Below are 18,119 nucleotides of genomic sequence, written 5' to 3'. Positions count from 1 at the left end.
TTAAATGTGTCAGGAAGCATACATATTCTATTATGGCTTTTACTTATTTAATGAGTATGTTGTAGGAAAAGATAAACCCATCAAAAACAACATTTTATTTTACTTGTGAGCTCAAGAAATTAGTGGGATCTTATTGTTGTTTTCTCAAGTGTCAAAACACTTTTAAACTATAGGTCAATGTGCCAGGCATGAGTGAAGTGAGGGCACCTAAGGTCCTTCCAAATATAGGCCCCCCTGAGTGTACTTCTGGTCCTTTGATTAGAACAGGGTGGTCTTGACACCAAAATCTTGGTAAGCTATTTGATTGCTTAATATTTTCTCATTGGAAAAAAAAAAAGACTGTAATAGTAATGATGATATTAGCTTGTATTTTTAAGCTATCTTTCTCTGTCATAACGAATCCATAAGATAGGCAGGACTGTTTCAAATTATTATTTCTCTTTGCTAGTTAAGGAAACAAGTGACGAGAAGTCAGTGGTTTGATGAGATCCTCACTGTTAGATGAATGAATGGTGGGGCCAGAACCTTCCCCCTTGCCTTTCTTCGGACTCCAGCTAAGTCCTCTCATCCTCAAGACTCAGCAGACCTATCAGTCCTCATGTGGGGACCCTACTGTCATGCGCTTATCTATATCACAGCCCTTATCTCATGATATGCAAATAATGCATTAATTATCTGTGCCCCCAGATCTTACTCATCTGTATGCCTCCAGTGCCGGCAGAGGTCTGAGCATGAGCAGCTGATCCCTCAGGGTCTGCAGAATGGCTAGTTTCATAGTACACTAGAGAACTATTTTAATGTAGCTGAAAGATCATCATCTATACCGGTAGTTTTCAAACAAGGTTTCACATATTCCTGAGAATTAAAAATTGATTCCTAAATGTCTTTAAATTGTCTTAGACTTTTTAAATTTTGTGTTTTAATTTTAATGATATTCTAAGAAACACCATTAGAACATTAATATCAGAATGTTCTGCATTACTTACATCTACAGTTCTCAATCCTGGTGAGATTGGAGTCTTGGGTGGGAGGGGAGCTTTAATCAATACTAATATTCAGGCCCTGAACCTGAATTACATCCAAACCAATTACATCAGAATCTCTGGAGGTGGGTCCCCATGGAGGGATTTTTTTTTTTTTAAAGACTCCCAGATGATGGAAATGTCTGAAGCACTGATACTCACCAATCTAGATGATCCATATAATCTTTGTTTCCTAAGTAACACGTTTTCCACCCGTATTTACAATTGCCTCAAATCCAAAGTTACATTTTAAGTACCTCAGATAAATAAATACAGAAGCAAACAAAATATATAAAAAGCCAGATGATATCACAGCATGCTGCACAAGCAAGGGTTTTGTGATCATTCTGAACACAGGCAAGTGGGGGAGGGGGTAACTGAGTCATCACTAGAGCACCTGGTAGACCAGCAGACCGGAGGTCTACCCCAGGCATGTTAGAAACAGCAACACAATTTCTGTAAAAATATTATTAGTTTGCCTTTTAGTTTGTATTTAATTTGTGAATTTGTTTTGGTTTTGTTTTTATATAAGAACTATAAACAAAGTTTATACTTGGTTGTCCATTTAAGTAATAAATATGGTTATACATATTTAAGCAGCATTATAGTACAAAGAACAAGAACATTTAAGTCAGTGTTTAGGGAGTTGGTGGCATCTTTTTCTTTTAAATGGGTCAGACTTAAGAATACTGATTTCATAATTTCTGGACCCTGGTCCAAAGGGTGGTTGAATCAAGGACCCAGGAGATGGCTTCCCCCTTTGTTGGTGCCCTTGTGAGCACAAAATGATAATGTCCCTCCCCAAGGTTCTGAGTATGATTGGAAAACTGTTCCTAACATCAGAATACTGCCAGGATTTCTAGTCTCCCAACAGCTGCTGCATTTTGACCCATCCCAGGAGGTCCCATTAGGACTCCCCCAGTCTTTCCCAGGCTACAGGTATTTGGTTGGTTTCCCGAGTTCCACAGAAGCTCCAAGAGGTATGGGCAAGATGCAGGACCCAATCCACTCGGTCTGGGGCCTGAGACTCTTGCATTCACAAGAAGGACACTTTGGTCATGAGAATGCAATTTTTTAACCACAAATGGCAGGGGTGAAATCCCGCCTCAGAATTTCCAGGCAGGAATTTATTTATTATCTATCTGCTAAGAACACCGTAATTCCTTTCATAGGGAAGCAGCTTATCAAAAGGCATCCATCATCCCCTAAGTAAACGGCAGAGTTGCTTCTCTTGAATGCCAGACCTCTCTAATGACAAAGTCCATGCCACACCTAGTTTTCAGGAAATTAGTGGAGACCTTAAGCTTGTTTCAAGCCGCAGGGAAAGACTCTTGAGAGTTGAGTCCACTGCCTATAGAATCTAGTCAGCCAGAGAGAAGGAGACAATGAGCCACTTAACAACAGCGAAGTATCATTTATCTCAAAATCACACTAGGAAGGCTCCCTAGGGAGGAAGCTTGGCAATGCAAAGAACTCAAGAGATAATAGAATCAAAACTTCTCCACCAGCCAACAACTGCATACCTGACAGTGTGCCCATTGGCAATTTCCAAGGCCTGTTCCTGTCAGAAACCTTCAACCACTGAGAATTAATGATCCTCAATGTTTACAGTCAATATGTTTTTAAAATGTTCTTTCATCTAAATATAGGGACTCTGAATCATTGTCTTATTTCTCAACTTAAAAACTATAAATGCTCTAAATAACTGTCTAATAATTAACAGCGTAAAGAAATCAGCTCGAGAGAGAGGAAATATTCTTTGTGATGAGAACTTGTCCAAATCAATCATGAAGTAAATGCTTCTCTGCCCAGGGCCGTGGTGAACACATATAAAGCAAATGGGTGTCACAGCTTCAGGATCCTATGCTCTGTTAAGGCACCAAGATGATGACATTCACCATATTAACAAAGCAAAACCTAATGACAGACAAGATCTGGCACCATTTTTACGTTTATGTTTAATACATATGCTCCTGGGCGACATTCCATATCCCTTTTTTTCTTAAATGAACACCGGGGTACACATTTTAGAAATGTGGCCATAATTCTTTCTAGTATTTTGTTTTCCTTTTCGCCCTACAGTTTTTTACCTTTACTCCTCTTTCTTACTCCACCAGCTGAAAGAGAAATGTTGTCTGAAGGCAGTTGTGATAAACGGGTAATCATGAGAACAACATTTCTATAGAGTAAGACATTTCAGGAAGGAGGCAGGGATCCAGCAGGCCCAGGGAAGACTTCTGGGTACCTGGAGTTGTGAGTCGGGAGAGGAAAGGGGATCTAGGGTTAAACAGGGGACAGGGGAGCTGGAGTTTGGCATCTGATGGGCCCTCCAGGGACCCAGGTGGATCAAGTCACCAGGGAGTGAAGGAAGCAACACTCTTTGCAATTACTGGGGAATAAAACAAACTGTGGTCAGTAACGAGTTCGGAAAAGGGGCAGAAATAATTATTAAGTTGAATTTTGAAGGCCAAACCAAACATTTATTAGAGATTGTAGACTTATACATATTAAGCTTTGATGGGTGAATTTTTCGGAGTCTTGAAAAACACCCACTAAAAGAGTAGTGATCTAAATGGGAGTGGACTCTGAGGGGCTTGTGAGACTCTCATGTGGGGAGAGGGGGATGGGAAGAAACACAATGAATGGATGAGTGAGCACATTGGGATTTGTCTGCCATTCACCACAGCGGTTTTCATTAAGGTTGGCCAACATTACGGTTCAATTAACAATCGATTATTATCCATGAGACCAATCTTGCTCTAAAATTTCTCTCAATACCATTAAACAGCACAATTAACCAAGTCTCAGGGGAAGAGTCACAGTCTCTATTATTATTATTATCCTTCAGTCCCTGTGTATTTTTTAAGCCTAGCAGGAAACCTTTAAACTAAGGTACTTAGGTATATGGGGTGCCTGGGTGGCTCAGTCGGTTTGAGCATCCAACTCTTGGTTTCAGTTCAGGTCATGGTCTCAGGGTTGTGAGATCTCTAAAATAAATAAATAAATCTTTTGGGCGCCTGGGTGGCTCAGTTGGTTGGGCAACTGCCTTCGGCTCAGGTCATGATCCTGGAGTCCCGGGATCAAGTCCCGCATCGGGCTCCCTCCTCAGCGGGGAGTCTGCTTCTCCCTCTGACTCTCTTCCCTCTCGTGCTTTCTCTCTCTCATTCTCTCTCTCTCAAATAAGTAAAATCTTTAAAAAAAAAAAAAAAACTACTGATGTAGTATATGCTGGCTAATTGAACATAATAATAAAAAATTTAAAAAATAAATAAATCTTTTAAATAATAATAATAAAAAGAAGGTATGGACTGGCTCCTTTTTTTTTTTTTTTTTTTGTGGTGAGAGAGAGCGTGAGCAAGCCAGTGGGGGCAGGGGAGGGGTGCTGGGGAGGGGCAGAGGGAGAGGGAGAGAGAGAATCTTATGCAGGTTCCACTCCTATGCTTAACCGACTGAGCCATCCAGGGGCCCCTGCACTGGCTCCTTTTGAACCAGAGATTCCCAAATGATGGTGCCAGCTTCAATTCACTGATTGAAGGCCTACTGTGTTCCATAAACCGCGTTTGACATCTTATATACAATTTTCCTTTTAGTTCACAGTAACCCAAGGAGATGGGCATTATTTTTTCCCATTTAACAGTTTGATATTATCTGGATCTGAAAAGGATGATATGTTTCATAATGGTAGAAAGAGCATATGACGAATGGGAACCTTCCACGACCTCCTGGTCATGTCCAGCAAATAAACATCTACTGAAGGACTGAACGGCATGGCACCTCTTGACAGTTCACAGGTTAAAGACTGTGAGAACTGTAAAAAAAATTTTTAAATAGTTTATAGGGAAATCAGGATGTACATGCATGAAGAAGACATCAAGGTTAAATTAAAAAACTGAAAACACAAAACCAAAAACCATGTCATTCATTTTTGTGTATTTGGCACAAAATTTCTGAATTATTGAACAAATGAATGAAATCAGTCAACCAATTGACCAAATGCTAGATTGAGCGATACTGGCTCTAAGAACTAAAATAATCTAGCGAAGGGAAGTTCATTATGGACCTGGGTGGTCGCAAGATTTCCTGAATGAGATGAGGTCAGAGTTGGGCCTGGAAGAATTAGAAATACTGGAATTATCAAGAAGGACTGAAGTCCCACTGGGTAGGGGGAATAGGGTAAACAAGCCCAGATAACCCCTTCCTGGCCCCCTGGTCCGCTTCTGCAGCACCAGCCGTGCCTCCTGTCACTGGTCCCTCTCAGCCTTCTGCTCTGAGCTCATCTGCTCTGCTCACATTTCCTTTGCTTGAGTTCTGTCCAGCTAGTTCTCAGAATGCCTTGAAGCTGGCATTGATTTTGCTAAAGCATCTCTGGATTAACCAGGAATGCCTCTGTCCTTTAGTGGAGAGCGGAAAAATAGTGTTTGTCCTATGAATGATTCTAGGCTTTTGTAAGCAATGTAATGAATTATTCTTAATGAGGCATAAATCATGACGAATATCTCCCATTCCCAAACAGCTGTGAATGGGCTTCCCATGGAAATTTCAGCATTTGGGAGACCCTCTTGAGAACTGCAGAAAGTCACTCCTAGTAGTCCATAAAACAACATTTCAACTCCCCTTGTGCCTCTGCCTCAAAGTCAGGGCCAACATAAACACACCCTCTCAGACTTTGGTGACAGGAACACAGCACACAACCCAAAGCTCCCCCATACACTGAGGTCTTGTTTCCCAGGAATCAGAAAAGCATCTTCCAGCTCAGGCTTCCTGAACCCTTTCCAACTTGGCTTCTGTCAGAGATCCCCGGAATGACCGTCACTTTGTTCTTTATCTCATAACAGGTGAAGCATTGCCCTGGATCGGAGTCATGAATTGGTTGGGTTTTTAGAAAAATCCATACTTTCAGTTGTGGGCAAAGTTTGTTAGGATTGTAGTAACCCCCCTAGGATTGACTGCTTTTTTACTCTGAAAAGTCTTCCAGCACCACACCATTGTGTTTCCGTCTTGTCCTATCTGATTCTGTTTTTCGGGAACAATATGAGACACTAAGAGCTGTGCTCAGCAGCAGACCTGCTTTTGCAAACACAGCTCACTTCTGGATTGGAAAGAGTGGTTTCACTTTTTACAGGTCGGGGGACAGCTTCTGTTTTGTTACTGCCTGTGAGTCAGCAGCGCCGTCCTTGACAGAAAAGACGTGTTGCCACCCTGATATCTCTCTCATGAGAAGGACAACTGTAAACTCTGTCAGACTACAGTGCCTTGTGTTTCCGAAATAGTGTTCCAACCCTTCAAATGCAAGGAAGGAGGCTCACAGAAGCTCCTGAGAAAGAAGGAGAAGAACAAGGATAGTGAAGGGAACTTCAACCAGTGTGAGGAGGAGTCAGCGGGTGGTCCCATCTGGCAGTGGGGAATATGTTTTGAGATTCTGGGTCCAGTCTTTCACAAAAGACTTTGTTGTGAGGGCTGAAATTTTTTTTCCTCTGGGACTTAAAAAATCCTGGGTCTGGGTCTATGCATTCAATATTTTGATGGCACAAGTCTTGCCCCTTATTTATATAATATTCTAAAAACCCTATTCTGTCATAGGAACAGAACAATAATGTAGGAAGAGGCTACACAGATTTGAAGGGAAATTTTTGGTGACCAAGATCAGAGCATCTACTTGTGTGGATTATATAACTCTGGTGAATTTTCACTTCCTGTCTGGAGTGTTATATCCTAGTAAAAGTGGGCAAAAAGTCCCAGCACTTGATAGGCCCGCTTTCCCTGAAGTCAACAGATTGCCCACAGGAAAGCTGTCAGCGTGTGCCAGCCCTCCACTGAAGAAGGACCAGGTTCAGGACCTGGCACGGTGCAGCCGAGTGGCATTGCTCCCAGAAGTCTCTTCCAATAAAGAGCCATTGTGGGATATGAACCCTTCAGTGTACCGGACAAATGACTGAAATGAAAAGCACAGTGCGTGTTAGTGGAACCAGAAACATGAATGAGTGGGTCATATCGTTTTTCAGGTAACTGTTCTGTAGTTCAGTCCTTGCCTACTGGAATAGTACAGATTTCCACTGATCAGTTGATAAGTGAGAATGATTACTGTCTAACCATGAAGTGATACAGGTTATTAGCACTGGTGGGGAAGGGAAGTGGAAAATGGCTAGGGGAGGTACGAAGGGGTTGGTGATCTTCGGGAAGAGAAGACAAGACATCTGAAAAGAGAAGAAAGGGCCGATTCTCTCCACATGGGATCAATACAAACTCTGGTTCAGCCATCAGGGAAATTAGAGACCCTATCTCATTCTAAATCAGGTGTAGGGCTTCAAAGTACCTACGGTTTCTATGTGAGAATGAGGTCTGAGGCATGAAGTAGGGCCAGGGCCAGGGGTCAAGATCCAGGCTAAAGGCATCTACTGTGCAGGTGACACCCAGTTGTTGAGCTTCGGGTCCCACAGACTGGATATCTAGTGTCCAGATCCAAATACTGAGGGCCAGAAGGAACACGGCGCTAATTAAGCTGAGCCATAGTTTCCATCTGGGTGACCTGGACAACCTCTTTACACAATAGGTGACCTTCACGGCAAACAAAACAAAACAAACCCCTAACCAGATGCCACTCTCAACTAAGCTTTCTCAAATCAGTCGCTAGGAGGGCACAGTTGAATTAGACCCCTTAGACCACATGAAAGCTGCTCTTTCAGCTGGACCTGCCCTGCGTGTGCCTCGGTTTTAGGACCAGGTGTTTCTATCTCTGAGCCAATTATATTTGTCGCCTAATCAGTTTTGGCCAGAAACATGGTCAGTCTCAAATAAGCCTCTTTCCTTATGATCTTGAACTTGATGTTGGTCATTTGGTCTACTTACTTTCTGCCATATACAACTATCAACAATCGATGCCCATATACCTGTACCACTTTAGTAAAAACAACCACCTCAAACTAAATAAATAAAATTAACAAAATGAAAACATCCCAAATATCTGTAAAAGGATGCAAATATTTCAACAGAAAAGCCATTTGGTTCAGTGTCCAATTTGTGTTCTTCATTCGTTGTATCTGACCAGTGTGGGTTCCACCTCTATAAGCAGTCTACAATGACAATAGGTCATTTTAAATGTGCATCAGTTGTTTCTTTCAATTTATGATTATGCCTTTGCAATAGGCAGCTTATATCTGGCTGAAAATACACATAAATCTTTCTTCCAGTAACCCAGCAGTAAATTCCCCCATGTTATCAACTCACCAGAATTAAGCAAAATGATGGATTTGAGGCACACGAACTCCTCTCCCTGGAGATTCATCATACGAAACCGAGATGACGTAGCCAGCAACATGTCAAAGATCTCCACCATGCCCTCTACACATTTTCCCTGGTTCCTATGAAAACACAGAAAATAAAAAGAAAAAAAATAGTATTAAAGCACAGAAAACCTGGGGCTCCTGGGTGGCTCAGTTGGTTGAGTGTGACTCTTGATTTTGGCTCAGGTCATGATCTCAGTGTTTTGAGATCAAGTCCCACGTTGGGCTCCAGGCTCGGTGGGGAGTCTGCTTGAAATTCTCTCTCTCCTTCTGCCCCTCCCCCTGCTCATGTGCTTGCTTATTCTCTCTCTCTCTCAAATAAATAAATCTTTTAAAAAAATAAAGCATAGAAAGCTTTCAGACCCATGATAAGGTTCACATTCATAAAAATCTACTGGCTCCAAATCTGTAACAAAAAAACTGCAGCCCATTCTTTTTGTGGAACATGAATATTCATTTGAATTCTAGAAGGCAAAACAAAAAAAAAAAGAAAGAAAAAGCTTTTCCATCAATAAAACATTTCATTTCGAATTCTTAGAAGAGACATATTGTTCAATCTCCAAATCTGCCATGTTAAATACCAAGCTCTTCAAAGAGAACACAGGCAGTACCTTTTCTGACATCAGCCATAGCAACTTTTTTCTAGATAGGTCCCCTGACACAAGGAAAACAAAAGCAAAAATAAACTACTGGGACTACATCTAAATAAAAAGCTTCTGCACAATGAAGGAAACAATTAACAAAACTAAAAGACAACCTACTGAAAGGGAGAAGATATTTGCAAATGACATATTCAGGGCGCCTGGGTGGCTCAGTTGGTTAAGCGACTGCCTTCGGCTCAGGTCATGATCCTGGAGTCCCTGGATCGAGTCCCGCATCGGGCTCCCTGCTCAGCAGGGAGTCTGCTTCTCCCTCTGACCCTACCCCCATCTCATGTGCTTTCTCTCTCATTCTCTCTGTCTCTCAAATAAATAAATAAAATCTTTAAAAAAAAATGACATATTCAATAAAGGGTTAGTATTCAAAATATATAAAGAACTTATATCCATTCAACAACCAAAAAACAAATAACCCAATTAAAAAAATGGGTAGAAGACATAAACAGCCATTTCTCCAAAGAAGACATATAGCTGACCAACAGAGACATGAAAAGATGCTTGACATCACTGATCATCAGGGAAATGCAAATCCAAACCATAATGAGATATCACCTCACACCTGTCAGAATGGCTAAAATCAACAACACAACAATAGGTTTTGGTGAGGATGTGGAGAAAAAGGAACACTTGTGCACTCTTGGTGGGAATACAGACTGGTATAGCCACTGTGGAAACAGTATGGAGGTTCTTCAAAAAGTTAAAAATAGAACTACCCTATGATTCAGCAATTGCACTACTGGGTATTTACCCAAAGAATTCAAAAACACAAATTCAAAGGGATACAAGCACCCCTATGTTTATAGCAGTGTTTTTTACAATAGCCAAGATATGGAAGCGGCCCAAGTGTCCACTGATCGATGAGTGGATAAAGAAGATGTGGTACAGTTATATAATGAGTGCTATTTAGCCATCAAAAGAATGGAATCTAGACATTTGCAACAACGTAGATGGAGCTAAAGAATATGTTAAGTGAAATAAGTCAGTCAGAGAAAGTCAACTACCATACGATTCAATTAATATGTGGAATTTAAGAAACAAAACAAATGAGCAAAGAGGAAAAAAAGCGGCAAACCAAGAAACAGACTCTTAACTACTGAGAACAACCTGATGGGTTACCAGCAGGGAGGTGGGTGGGGGAATGGGGGAAATAGGTAATGGGGATTAAGGAGGGCATTTGCTGTGATGAGCACCAGGCAATGTATGGAATTGTTGAAGCACTTATATTGTACACCTGAAACTAATTTAACACTGCAAGTCAACTGTAATTAAAATAAAAACTTAAAAAATATAGAGTTCTTCAATCTATGGGTAATCAAAAATGATTAAGGTTCAGCTAAATGATTTATCTAAGTATTTATTGATCTGCTATATATTCTAGGCATGTGGTCACTATAGGAATAAAAACAGAGCCTCTACTCTCAATATGCTCAAAACCTTGAAATAATATAATCAGGTTTAACAGACTTGTATAAAGTGCTTTTGAAATACAGGAGGAAGTATAACGAAGGACTGTGGCTGGGCTGGAACCATTTGTGTTGCCAAGGATGACAGGTAAGGATTACCCTAGTAGGTAGCATTCGTGTTGACAGTTTAAGAAATGCAGGCTTTCATCAAGCAGGAGTGAGAAGGCATCATTGGAAGAGGGTCTTAGACATGGACAGGAAGAGCAGAGTGAAGGACATAGAGTGGTGTGCTAGAGGTACAAAAGAGACAAGAGATTAACCTGGGAAAGGAGAAAAAGGTCAAGTGATAAAGGATGTACCACATTATAAGAAATTTAGGCGTTTTCCCTGTGCAACAGAGCCTCTGCATCGAGGATTTAACATTAGTAGTTGCAACAAACCCGAAGGTTCATAACATGTTATATTTAAAAAAGAAAGTATTGGTATCTTTTTCATAGGGCTGTTGCAGAAGTTCAATGAGATAATACACGTGAAAGGAACTCATTCATCTTTTTGTTCACAAGCTGAACTGGGGGCACGTTGTCTTTGAGGGGGACAAGAAGAATTTAAAATATCCTATGCATATGCAAACATATATTTGTGAAAAATATAATAATTTAAAACATGAACAGTAAGCACATTGTCCAGTACTTTGTTTTATTTTTAATTAATGTATTTTGGAGTTCAACTGTTCTTAACAGCTGCATAACTGTTTCTTTTTTTAAATTTTTTTTTAAAGATTTTATTTATTTGACAGAGAGAGAGACACAGCGAGAGCAGGAACACAAGCAGGGGGAGTGGGAGAGGGAGAAGCAGGCTTCCCACGGAGCAGGGAGCCGGATGTGGGGCTCGATCCCAGGACCCTGGGATCATGACCTGAGCTGAAGGCAGATGTTTAATGACTGAGCCACCCAGGCGCCCCTGCATAACTGTTTCTAATAGCATAAGTTTTGCACTGAACAAAGTGCTAAAATTTTTTGAACCATTTCTTTGTTGGCTGACATTTCGTTTGACCTCAAGGATTTTACTGTCACAAACATTTCATGCAATAACTAGAGGACTTAATGCATTTTTAATATTGATAAATAGTTCAAACATTGCTTCCCAAGAGCTTGTACAATAGGCTTTTGGTAGAAGAATATATTGGTATAAACTCTTTCTCTAAGAGACCTGCTCTTACCCTTTGCTGATATTTTTCTGTGGGGTTATTAGTCATTTTCACGTTGATTCTTAACTGTTCTTTATATATTATAGTAATTAGCCCTGTGTTCTATGTGCATTCAGTGCTTTTCTACTGGCTTGTCATGTTTTTCTTTTTTTTTTTCTGGTGTTTTCTTCTGAAAAATATTTAATTATTACATAATCGATTTGCCAAACTTGTTGTTTAGAATAGTATGTCTTGCTTGAAAAGGTCATTTCCCTTTCAGTAACATATGAAAAAGCATCTTATGTTTCCCTCTAGTACAGTTCCATGTTTTTATACTTAAATCTTTCTGGGATTTATTTTTTTATAACAACTGTACTGAAATATAGTCACATATCATATCATTTACTCATTTAGAGTGTACAATTCAATGGATTTTAGTGTATTCCCAAAGCTGTGCACCTGCTTTTCAGGATTTACTTGGGTGGCATGTGAGACAAGACTCAGCTTTGTATTTGTCCCAGGCAGCTAGGTAGTCTTAACACCATTTATAGAATAAACCATCTTTTCCACACTGATTTGAAATATGCTAGGTACTTTTTTTAAATTTTTTATTATTATGTTAATCACCATATATAACATCATTTGTTTTGGTGTAGTGTTCCATGATTCATTGTTTGTGCATAACACCCAGTGCTCCACGCAGAATGTGCCCTCTTTAATACCCATCACCAGGCTAACCCATCCCCCCACCCTCCTCCCCTCTAGAACCCTCAGTTTGCTTTTCAGAGTCCATAGTCTCTACTGGTTCGTCTCCCCCTCTGACTTACTCCCCTTCATTCTTTTAATAAATCCATTTCTTTCTTACAACTGTCCTTTAAGGTAGTATTATTTTTGTTGTTGTCAAAAGTGAGGGAATTAGGACTCAAAACTATTAAGTCAGACCATACTATCCATGACCAGAGGAAAGAATTCCAACACGATTTTCTTTGTCTTCCTTTTTCACCCTACTTTAATTCATACTTGCCCCTTATAAACCAGGCCTTGTGCTAGACATAAAGCTGCAGAGAAGAAAGACATGGGATTCGTTCATAAAGAGATCCAAAACAGGAGTGAGACAGTCGGAGAAAAAACAGGTACAAGACCATGGGCTACATTCCCCCAGAAAAGATATAGAAAGAAAGTCTTACAACTAACGTCAGCCTCCCATTTAACCCACATCAATATTGAAGCAATCGCCATAGACTTCTCAGATAAAGGTAAATGAGATTTTATGTAAAGTGTTCAGAATGGCAGGTGGTACCTAGTAGCAGCTATATAAAACTATCACTATGAGATATCTGGATAAATAGGGCCACAGCTGTTCAGGCTGTGGTTAGCCTAAATCATCCAGAAAACAATTGCCACAGTGCATTTTGCTTTAACTGTGGTATCCGGGTTCATGGAAGCTCTCTAGAAACAGAGGGGAATCTTTAAAATCTATGTTGCTCAACAGGGGGATGAGACGGTGGTCTCACCGAAGGGTGACTCGGCCCGAAACAGGGACAGCATACTACAAGGGAGTGTTTCTTATGTGGAAGTCTAAAGTAGCACATTTTCTTTTTTTTTTTTAAAGATTTTATTTATTTATTTGAGAGAGAGAGCACAAGCAGGGGGAGCGGCAGAAGGAGAAGGAGAAGCAGACTCCCCACTGAGCAGGGAGCCCAATGTGGGGCTTGATCCCAGGACCCTGAGATCAAGACCTGAGCCGAAGGCAGATGCTTAACGGCTGAGCCACCCAGGCGCCCCTAAAGTAGCACATTTTCTTTCTAGTGAAAAAATAAACAAGGATAGGGGGAAATGTTCGGAGGATGAAGCTTTAAAAATAACAACCCATAGCCAAAACAGAGAAAGGTTCCTTTCTCAGTATAAAGTTTCTGTTTACTTAACAGACTGCACGGCAGGGGAGGAAATCTCAGTGTGGGAGGGAGCCTGCGCTCACCTGCTGTGAGCAAAAATTCACTTCAGAAATGGAGAAAGTGAAGCTCTAACAATTTTCCTTTCTTCCTTCGTGTCCCTTCTCAATAGTCTCCCACATTTTCCCACGAGAAGCTGTTCTTAAGTGTCTCCCTCTCAGCCTTTTCTTCCCCAGACATGCTGTGGATTCTCACCAGCAGCTCTCACCCGAGCACCGTTCCATGCTTGCTCCTCAGTACCCCACAGGAGCCAGGGCCTGAGCCCTCAGCAAGGGCACACAGCCATGGCTCCGTGTGACTGTGTGTGTGTGTGTGTGTGTGTGTGTGTGTGAGAGAGAGAGAGTGAATGTGAGTGTGTGTGGGGGGGGGGTGTGTTTTCATTTAGAGGATGTGGAAGGAGCAGACATTAAATATACATCATTGAGACATGTTAAGAAGACCCTGGGGCTTACCTTCCATGCAAACAAAAGTTCTTCTCAACTTTGAGGGCACCTGGGGGAATATTCATACTCATATTGAATATTCATTTCAATATGCAGTGAAGCTGCAATTTTCTAAGTATTGCTTTAAGAGTCTTGAAGAACTTTACACTGACATCTCTATTAAGAGTAAACTCACTGTCCTTTCAATGGGGAAACCTCACTTGTTCTAAACACTTCAGCCAATCCACTATTTATGTAATAAATTAAAAATATGTGATTTGATTCTCAGAGTCCATAGTCTCTCATGGTTCGTCTCCCCCTCCGATTTCTCCCCCTTCATTTTTCCCTTTCTACTATCTTCTTTTTTTTAAAACATATAATGTATTATTTGTTTCAGAGGTACAGGTCTGTGATTCATCAGTCTTACATAATTCACAGCGATTTGAGGGGCACCTGGGTGGCTCAGTTGGTGAAGCGTCTGACTCTTGGTTTCGGCTCAGGTCATGATCTCAGGGTGGTGAGATTGAGCCCCTGAGTCAGGCTCTGCGCTGGGTGTGGAACCTGCTTAAGATTCTCTCTCTCCCTCTCCTTCTGCACCTTCCCTCTCCCTCTATAAATAGAAGATAAGATAAAATGAAATGAAATAAAATAAAATAAAATAAAATAAAATAAAATAAAATAAAATAAAATAAAATATGTGATCTTGAAGATGTTTCTGGTAAATCACTAGAATGTTGCCCTCTTAGAAATAACTGCCTGGTTGTGTGGGTGTGGTATGTGTGGGTTTCCCATGAGTGCTATTGGCACAGGTGATAAGGCTGGTGATGTGAGCTAGTGAAGGGATGATGTGTCACCCTCAGATCAGGTACAAATCTATGTGGACCTCAAAGGGTGGACCAACACTTGTTGCTTGCCTAACACAAAGGGACCCTTTACCGTCCACTAAAGTCATTACACGTTGGGGTCAGGATTCTTTTTCAAAGTCCTGCTGAAATATTCTCTACAAACCTTAAGGAGCCAATCAGACTAGAGCATTTCACTCCATTTCAGAGGGGATGGATAAATCAACAGCACCAGAAATAGGTGATTACTAAGAATCTGGAGGTAAAATTACTGCAATAAGACAAAATTAGGCTAAATCTAGGAAGTGTTCCTAAGGTGGAGAAACATGTGGGGTATAAAGAGCAAGATTTATTTTTAAAGGAAGCACAATCTCAGTCATAGATCAGAAGCAGTTTACCAAACAGACTAGCCCATGACCCCCACTGTGAGATGTAACAGCCTCTGACAATGAACTCCTCCACCCGTGACATCAGTCCGTGTTCAGAGCACTTCAGAATCCCCTTGTGGGGAAACATTGTTCTGCTCCTTACCCTCTTCAGATGCAGTCCATCTGCACATAAGTAGTGGGAGAAGGAACAGAACTTGAGAGAACATTTGCTCGTGGCATGTCCTGGAAATTTGTCCTCTGTAGAAATGAAAGCCGTTTTTTCAGACACACTTAGCTACCTATTCCTCAACATGGGAGATAGGGTCCTAACGCGGTAGGCGGATCACACCTGTCCTTGTATATCTTCCAGAATAATCTTACAAAATTCCCCACAGCCTCTCTTTGTATGAAAAAATACTTAATAGATGGAAACAGAACACCCAGGACATCAATGAAAGACATTTAATTTCATTGTCCTCCAAAGAAAGTGCAATATGAGTATAAAAAGATTACAAATTAAGATGCTGTTTAAAATCAAAAGAGGCAGGTTTCATTGTATTTGAAGAGTTTCTGTATCTTTGATGTTACAAAAGTTCTCAGCACATGCTCTGAGATGCTGTGACCCTACAGATATGTGTACGATCAAGAGGTTTACATATACAACTCTTTGGCATGTGGAACAAAATGCTGAAGATGGCAAATCATAAGCAATACATCTTGAAAGATGCAAAATTTGAATGGCTGTATCTTAAGGCTGATTACTTGAGATGAAAACGGTTAAGACTTTGGTGTCTGACTGCCTGGGTTCAAATCATGGCACATCTATTTACCAATTATGTGACCTTGAACCAATCACTTAAACTGTGTGCCCGAATGCACATAGAGACAGAATCACCCACACGGGACTGCACAGCGAATAAGAAATAATTAATCCATTGGGATGTGATGGCTGTTTGATCCAGCAGTTTGCCTATGTGGATCAATAAAGAAACCGGACTGGATGTGGGGCAGTGCCATTAAAAAAATGTTTGCTCCCTTAGTGGCAAAAAGCAAGAAACAGATATAGCAAAGCTAGAAAGCTCTGTCACAACATTATCTGGTAATGGCAAAATATCTGATTAAGTCGTTCTCTGAAATAATTGGGAAGGCAGACCATGCACCTGGGGAAGTGGACAGAAAGAGTCAGAGTGATGGTGTGCAGTGGACACTACGGCTGCCATTAGTCAGTATTACAAAGAGGTAAGCTCAGGCAAGGGTTGAATGGTCCTTAAGCAGAACCTGTGCAAATGGGGAAGCCCCAAAGATAGTCTTCGAAGTTGGGAAAAGCCAACTGCCACTGGCCATAAAATATTCAGATATGAAATTGAAAAGGATCTGGGTATGAAAGATCTAGTAGGTTTCTCCGTGCTCAGAGCACTTCAGGTGGGAAAGGATGACACTTACAGGGTGTTACCTCCCATCTGAGCCCATTGTTTCAAAAAGCCTCAAGGAGCCACCAGTAAAGCTGGAGGGAGGGGCCAGAGGACAAAGAAGCAAATAAAAACATCAGACAAGAACAAGACTAAGATAGCACTTCGGCTGTGGCTGCAAGCAGATGGAACTGACAAGAGCAAAAAGAAGCCTACTATTTTTTTTTTTTTTTTGAGACAGCTCTTCTACCAAAGAAATCACAGCCTTAACCAAAAAACAAAAGCCTTGGGGTGCCTGGGTGGCTCAGTCGGTTAAGTGTCTGGCTCTCGATTTCAGGCTCAGGTCATTCATGATCTCAGGGTGGTGAGATCGAGTCCTGCATCCAGGCTCCTCGCTTACTGTGTAGTTTGCTTGAGATTCTCTCTCTTTCTCCCTCTGCCCCTCCCCACCCCTCTCCACCTCGCTCTTAAAAAAAAAAAAAAAAAAAAAAAGCCTCTGAGTTCTTATGCCTCCAACCCTAACATTTCAGCTGCTCAACATAGTAAAGTTTATTTCTTTCTTAGTCATTGTCCAATGTAGGCAGCCTCCTTGGTAAGGTGATTTTCCCATTCAGGGACCCGGGATCCTTCTGACCTCTAGTTCTGCTGGAGAGGTCCCTGAAGAGGTCTTTATGCAGACAGTTGTTGGGAAAGGGGCTGAGACAGGCACAGAATGTGCACTAGCAGGAAGCACTGATAGCTCACCAGAAGGACCTGCTTCTCCCCACTCACTACAGATGTGGCCAAGAAGGATAATGGAAAGAAAGAACCTCCCAGAAAGTGAAGCCAGGGTGCATGGAGAAGAGTGGAAAGCTCCTTCTTCCTAGAGAACAGATTCAGGGACTAATCAGAGAACTTTCAGGCTCCCGCCCATAGAAGCCTCTTCTTTCTGCCCACTAGGACGTCACAATTGCTGTGTGAGAGGGACACTGACTATTCCCTCCTCCCTTTTTCCTCTGTGGGAGTTTTTACTACAGTTGTTTACCCTTACTCCAACACTGGATATTGAGTGTATCTGTGGGGTAAGGCTTCCAGACCAGGAGGAGTCACATCCATGATCCATGGAGTGGACTGCACATCACTGAGAAATCTTTCAGTGGATGGACTTGGAGCTGGACTATTTCCCTAGGGAAGGGGCAGTGTGTGTTCTATGTGTGGGAGGAATGCATATTTGGTGTCCAGATGTGAAGACTGACAAAGACTGCTGTATTCACCAGAATGCATTTCCTTTTTCTCCAGCATTTCATCCTAGACAACATCTCCCAGCCTCCCTTACACTTAAGAGTGGCCATGTGGCTGGATTCTGCCCAATGAAACATGAGTGGAAGTGACTGGCATCACTTCTGTGATGAAATAGGGAAGAAACAGGTGTGCCTTTCCCAGTCCTCTTCAGATGGGGAAGAGCAAATGAAGAGCATTCCTAGGACCTAGTAGAGGGCCAAACCAAAAGTTAGAAGGATCCTGGTGTCTGAATGAGAAGATCACCTATCAAGATGCCTACACTGGACAATGACCTGAGTAAGAAATAAATTTCTGT

General features: G+C 41.4%; 1 protein-coding gene across 6 annotated transcripts in view; it reads right to left on the bottom strand.

Annotated features, from left to right (window-relative positions):
- The window catches only part of ESR1 (estrogen receptor 1), a 393,382-nt gene that overhangs the window by 32,054 nt on the left and 343,209 nt on the right, over positions 1–18,119 (bottom strand). For all 6 annotated transcript variants that reach the window (XM_073894109.1, XM_073894110.1, XM_025866343.2 and 3 more), the window contains one exon: positions 8,247–8,380. In XM_073894109.1, coding sequence (XP_073750210.1) covers positions 8,247–8,380 — 134 coding nt within the window. The remainder of the gene's footprint in view (positions 1–8,246; positions 8,381–18,119) is intronic.

The sequence above is a fragment of the Callorhinus ursinus genome, unplaced genomic scaffold (assembly GCF_003265705.2).
Source record: "Callorhinus ursinus isolate GAN/ISIS: 27379988/994484 unplaced genomic scaffold, GSC_fseal_2.0 scaffold6, whole genome shotgun sequence".
NCBI lineage: Eukaryota > Metazoa > Chordata > Mammalia > Carnivora > Otariidae > Callorhinus > Callorhinus ursinus.
This window is presented reverse-complemented; position numbering and strand designations above follow the sequence as displayed.